At 54.8% G+C, this 5,028-nt stretch overlaps 1 protein-coding gene across 1 annotated transcript in view; it reads left to right on the top strand.

The window, feature by feature from the left end:
* FRMPD1 (FERM and PDZ domain containing 1) overlaps positions 1-4,221 on the top strand; it is a 50,605-nt gene extending 46,384 nt beyond the window's left edge. Inside the window, exon 14 of the mRNA XM_007946997.1 lies at positions 1,841-4,221. Coding sequence (XP_007945188.1) covers positions 1,841-4,221 — 2,381 coding nt within the window. The remainder of the gene's footprint in view (positions 1-1,840) is intronic.
* The last annotated feature ends 807 nt before the right edge of the window (positions 4,222-5,028 follow it).

Below are 5,028 nucleotides of genomic sequence, written 5' to 3'. Positions count from 1 at the left end.
AATGAACTCTCTACCATCCACCCCATGCCCCTGGGGAAAGAAGAAACCTATGGGCAGACTGCACTACTCTCCAGAGAGCCCAGCTTGCCCTGAGGCACAGTGCTGAGGGCAGGGGGGAGGTGTGACAGAGTCAGGCAGGGTCCTGTCCTCACAGGGTCCAGTCAGGAGCATAAGGCCCACATTGGACATCCCTTTTCTTCTTTCTTTCTTGTAACAGAACGTGTCTTTTTGCTTTGTTTTGATCGCTGGGGTGACTATGTCCAACACACACCTTTTGCCACTTTACCTTTGTGCAGGTGTGCAACTTACTGACAACACTTAACATTAATCAGCTGTGCAGCCTTTCACCTTTCACCCCCATGCTCCCTCCCGTTCCCTGTGGAGTGGTTCTGGGGAAAGAGCCCAGCAGTGGGACTCCTGAGCCTGGACTGTGGTCACAGTCCCCTTTGTGAGGCTCAGATGTCTTTCGTCAGTGGCTGTGGGTGACCTAGGACAGTAGTTCCCAAATGTGCCTGGGCATCAGAATCAGCCCAGGTACCTCATGTCAAAACCGTGGATTCCTGGGCCTTAACCTTGCGAAGTCTGATTTAGGAGGTCTAGGGAACGACCTAGGATTTGAACAACCTTCAGTCCCAGTGAAAGACGTTTATCACAAAAGGCAAGTATTGTATGGCCAAACTTGTGTGAAAAGACTAGAAAAGGCAAATGTATAGAGAACAAAGCTAATTAGTGGTTCCCAGGGGCAGGAGTGGGTGGGGGGGGGGGAGGTTAAAAGGTGATAGGACCATCACCTTGATGAAAGGCAGGGTTGCACCACTGATTATTGGTAGTACTGTCCAGAAGATATGTACCTGTACAAAGTTGAACTGGCAAAGACTGTGTGACAGACATATTTACAGCAATGACCAAAAAAAAAAAAAAGGAGCATCTGTACCACCAAATACTCCTGCAATTTTTGGTTCCTTGACTTGGAGCCTTAGAGTATCATGTGACATCCTAGTTAATTGACCTAACAACATACTTAGTGCTTCTGTTCTACCTCCTAGTTCATTGCGTAGTGCCTGGGGTCTTAGAAATTTGCAGCCAGGTTGGAAATGACTGGTCTAAGTCATCTCTAAAAGCCCTCTGAGTGCCAAGTGCTAGGCTGTGATTATAAACCCATCTTGCTGATTCCAAGGCCTTTGCTGTTAGGCATGGTCATCCTACCAGGCACCTTTTATGCACTACTGTATTTAATCTGCTTGACAGCACTAATTAGTACAATTGGTGCAGACTGACTTAAGCACAAAGGAAAAGTCTCAGAAGGACTTAAGTTTGCTTATAGAATTGCCAGCAAGGCTGCAGAACCAGTTTCAGACACAGACAACAACCAGACCAGGAGTCTGGCTAACAGGACTCCTCATCAGTATTGTCAGGACATTGTGACTGGAAGGAATGGGCTCCACTGTTTATTTTGATCAATGTGTCCGTGTTTGAAATCCTAGGGAATTTGTGGCCAATTGGCTGGGTCATAAATCTGACCCCTGAGCTGGGTGTTCAGGGCACTTTCATTAATAGTTTCAGAGTCTGTAACCAGGGAGTTATATCATTCCCTAGAAGAAGTGTGGGGTACTCTGACCAAAAGACAACAAATTGATGTTGGGCATCAACAACAACAAAAATGTCGACTACAATTATTATCCCCACTTTTCAGATGAGGAAACTGAGGAGAGTGTGATTTCAGTTGTCCAAAGCTACACAACCAGGATTTGAACCCAGACAAGCCTATGTCCTGAACCCACTCTGTAAAATCTCTTTGTCTTTCTACTTTTTATGTTCTCTTTTCTTTCTTGACTCTCAGGGCCCAGAGCTGTCTCTGCTGTAGAACCCAGCACCACAGACTTGCAGAGTAAGGCCAGCGCTTGCGACCCTGAGGACAGCCTGAATCCTGGCCCAGGTGGACGAGGGCCCAGCAGAAGGGGAGGGATGAAGAAGTATGCCAAGACCCTGAGGAAAAGGAGGTCCTTCCTACAGACTGACTACACGTCGCAGGTCTCATTTCCCCTGATGTCCTCGGCCTCCCTGGAGAGCGTGGACGATGTGTGCTACTATGACAGGGAGCCCTACCTGGCTCCCGGTACCCCCTCCCCAACTGTGTCCTCCCTGCAGGACATGCAGGGTGAGCCTGGCCTTTTGGAAACCAAGGCCCTGGCGCTGCTGGCTCCCCTGAGAGAGGCCAAGAGCAAAAACCCAGCCTCCAGGGTCATGGAGATGGAGCCGGAGACCATGGAAACCAAGTCAGTCATCGACTCCCGGGTGTCTTCTATTTCTGCCATCCGCCTCCGGGTTGACTCTAACCATAAAGAAAATTCCGCGGTTGTCCCGTTGACTGCCCCTGTTGTCCGTTCCCCAGCAAGCTCCTCTCACTGTTCCGAGCCAGGTTCATCTGGACCAGATGCTGCCCAGGCAGGGCCTCCCCAAACCTTATCTCCCTCTCAAGACCCAGATGGCAGTGCCCCCAAAGAAGGGGCCACAGAGACTGGGGGCAGCACGTCCCTCTCCAGCGCCCATCCTGCCGCAGACAGGGTCTGTCCGGCCCTCGGCTCAGGGCCGCACATCGTCTCTCAGGAAGATGCAGTACCGCTTGGAGCGGTCCAATCGGAAGCAGGATTGGCATCTTTGTTTACAAATGATATGCAAGAAACTGCCCCTAAAAACACAGGACCTTTGCTGTCTCCCAGAGACCAGCCCAGAAGTGGTGAATGTGCAATGAATTCCGGAGAGAAGATGGCCTCTTTCCCTACAGAGCAAAAGCAGCGAGGACAGCGACTTTTGGAGAGTGACAGAAAGGCTACAGACAAAATGGGCAACGGCTTCTTTCCAGAGGATTCTGAGAAGGATGCGGATGACCCCGAGGGTGACCTGGCAGCTGCTGCTGTGCAGGCGCTTGGCGCCCGGGCTCCAGCTGTGGAGACGAGTGGCTCCCTCTCCTCGGAGGCTCCTGTAACAGGGACCAAGCAGAGCCCTGCACGCGCTCCCAGGGGTCCTCAGGGACAAAGCAAAGAAACACCAGGCCAAGCCTCTGGGACCGAAGACCAAAAGTTACTGGCAGACTTGGATTTAGATGCTGAGTTTTTGCTCGAGGACCAGCCCATTCTATCAGCCTTCCCTCCCGAGGGGGTCAAGGCAGAGCCGCCTAACCATAGGGTGCGGGGAGACGCAGCCCCTATGGACACTGCTCCATGCATCTGTTTGAACCCAGAGCCTTCCCTGCAAAATCCACGCCCGCGTCCCCAAGAGAAGCCCCACTGGGAGGGTCCAAACCACTGCTCGCTGTCAGAAAGCAAAGGCAAGAACCCTGGCATCTGCCTGCACGCCGAGAAGCCCTTCCTGTGTTTCGCCCCAGGAGACCATCCTGATGTCCCTGCCAGGCCCAGGGTGGCCACGTCTCTGGGTTTTGTGGGCATGAGTGAGGCGGTAGCGCCCATGACAGGGCTGGAGCACTGTCGCTGCCAGGTCTCCTACGCCACGTGCTTCCGTGGCCCGCAGCCTGAGCTGCAGGAAGCAGACAGGGACTCGGGAGCACAGCCCACGCCCCCGCGCACGTCCCCGCCGTGTGCGGGCAGCCCGCCAGCCCTGCCCTGGAGGCCTCCCCGGGCCCGCAGCTGCAGCCCTGAGCCCCAGTGGAGGAGCGACCGCCTCTGGCCCGAGTACTGCTCCCGGGCCCTGGGACGGCTGCGAGCTGCCCCCGCCAGTGCCCCCGAGGGCTTCACCCAGCTCTCGGAGAGCTTGCTGGAGCTGCAGGGCGTCCTGGAAGCCTCCCGGGGGGATGGGAGCAAGCACCCCCCAGAGATGTGCACCTGGCACCTTTCTGAAAGTCGGAGCCGCCTCTGCGTGGGCTCCCAGAAGCTCCTGTCGAGCTGCCAGCACGTGATCAGAATGGACCAGTCCCCCGAAGAGCTGCAGGGCGCCGTGTGGGACACCTTCCTGCACCTGGTCCAGCTGGCCGGCCTGTGCGTCCAGTTCACTGACTGCAGCCGCTGCTCTGCCCGCCACAGGGAGGCGGCTGGCCACCTGAGGGACGTGGTGGACACCTACTGCCAGTTCGTGGAGGCCGCTAGGCTGACCTGCGAGAGAGGCTACCACGACTTGAGCGTGAAACTCTTGGCCCGTCAGTGCACGGCCCTCACGGCCTCCGTGTTCTGTTTGACCCATAAATTCCGGGCATCGACTGCCCTGTGAGCAGGCCAATGGCCCCAGGCCCCCTGGCCTGCCCTAGAAGTTCCCCGAGATGCACTCTCATCCCTCCCCCCTTAAATGTTTAGCATACTCAATAAACTGCTGTGTAACCTTGGCCTGAATCACAGATGGTAACTTGGGGTCAAAAGCATTCACTTCTATTCATCCAGCAGTCATCCCCTGGGTCCCCCTGTGTGCCTTGTTCTAGGACCTTGGCATATGAAGACAGTAAGACAGGACCCTGTCCCTAATCAGGATGCCGCAGATCCTCTGGGGGTACAGATAGGGAAGTGGGTTCTATACGGGACCTACCCAGGGTCTAGGCAGCTCGCGGAAGTCACGTATTTGTCTCCAGAGAGCAGGGATGAGGAAGAAAGGTAGGGTCACTGAAAAGCAGTCTTGACTCTCAGTCCATAGCAGTAACTTTGACTGGGATGGATACACATGGCATTGGACAGGCTCTCCTTTCCCTCTGACACACACAGGGTCACCCTGGCTTGGAATCCCCTCCACAGTGACTGGTGACTGGTGTTTGGAGTCCCTGAGTGGTGCGAACGGTTTAGGCACTCAGCTGCGAACACAAAGGTCAGCCGTTTGAGTCCACCTACAGGCACCTTGGAGAAAAGCCGTAGCAATCTGCTTCCGAGAAACCGTCCACTGGAAGCCGTCTGGGGCACAGTGACACTCACGGAGTCACCCTGAGTTGGGATCTACTCCACAGTGACTGGAAACAGGTTACTTGTGCTTCTGGTTTGCTGTGTCTGCCCGGGGACACCTGATATTTCTGGCTACTTCCCTGCGGGAAGCAGA

This window comes from Orycteropus afer, unplaced genomic scaffold (genome assembly GCF_000298275.1).
Source record: "Orycteropus afer afer isolate SDZICR_OR568_19922 unplaced genomic scaffold, OryAfe1.0 scaffold00174, whole genome shotgun sequence".
NCBI classification, from domain to species: Eukaryota; Metazoa; Chordata; class Mammalia; order Tubulidentata; family Orycteropodidae; genus Orycteropus; species Orycteropus afer.
Note: the sequence above shows the minus strand (reverse complement) of the source record. Positions and strands in the feature narration are given on the sequence as shown.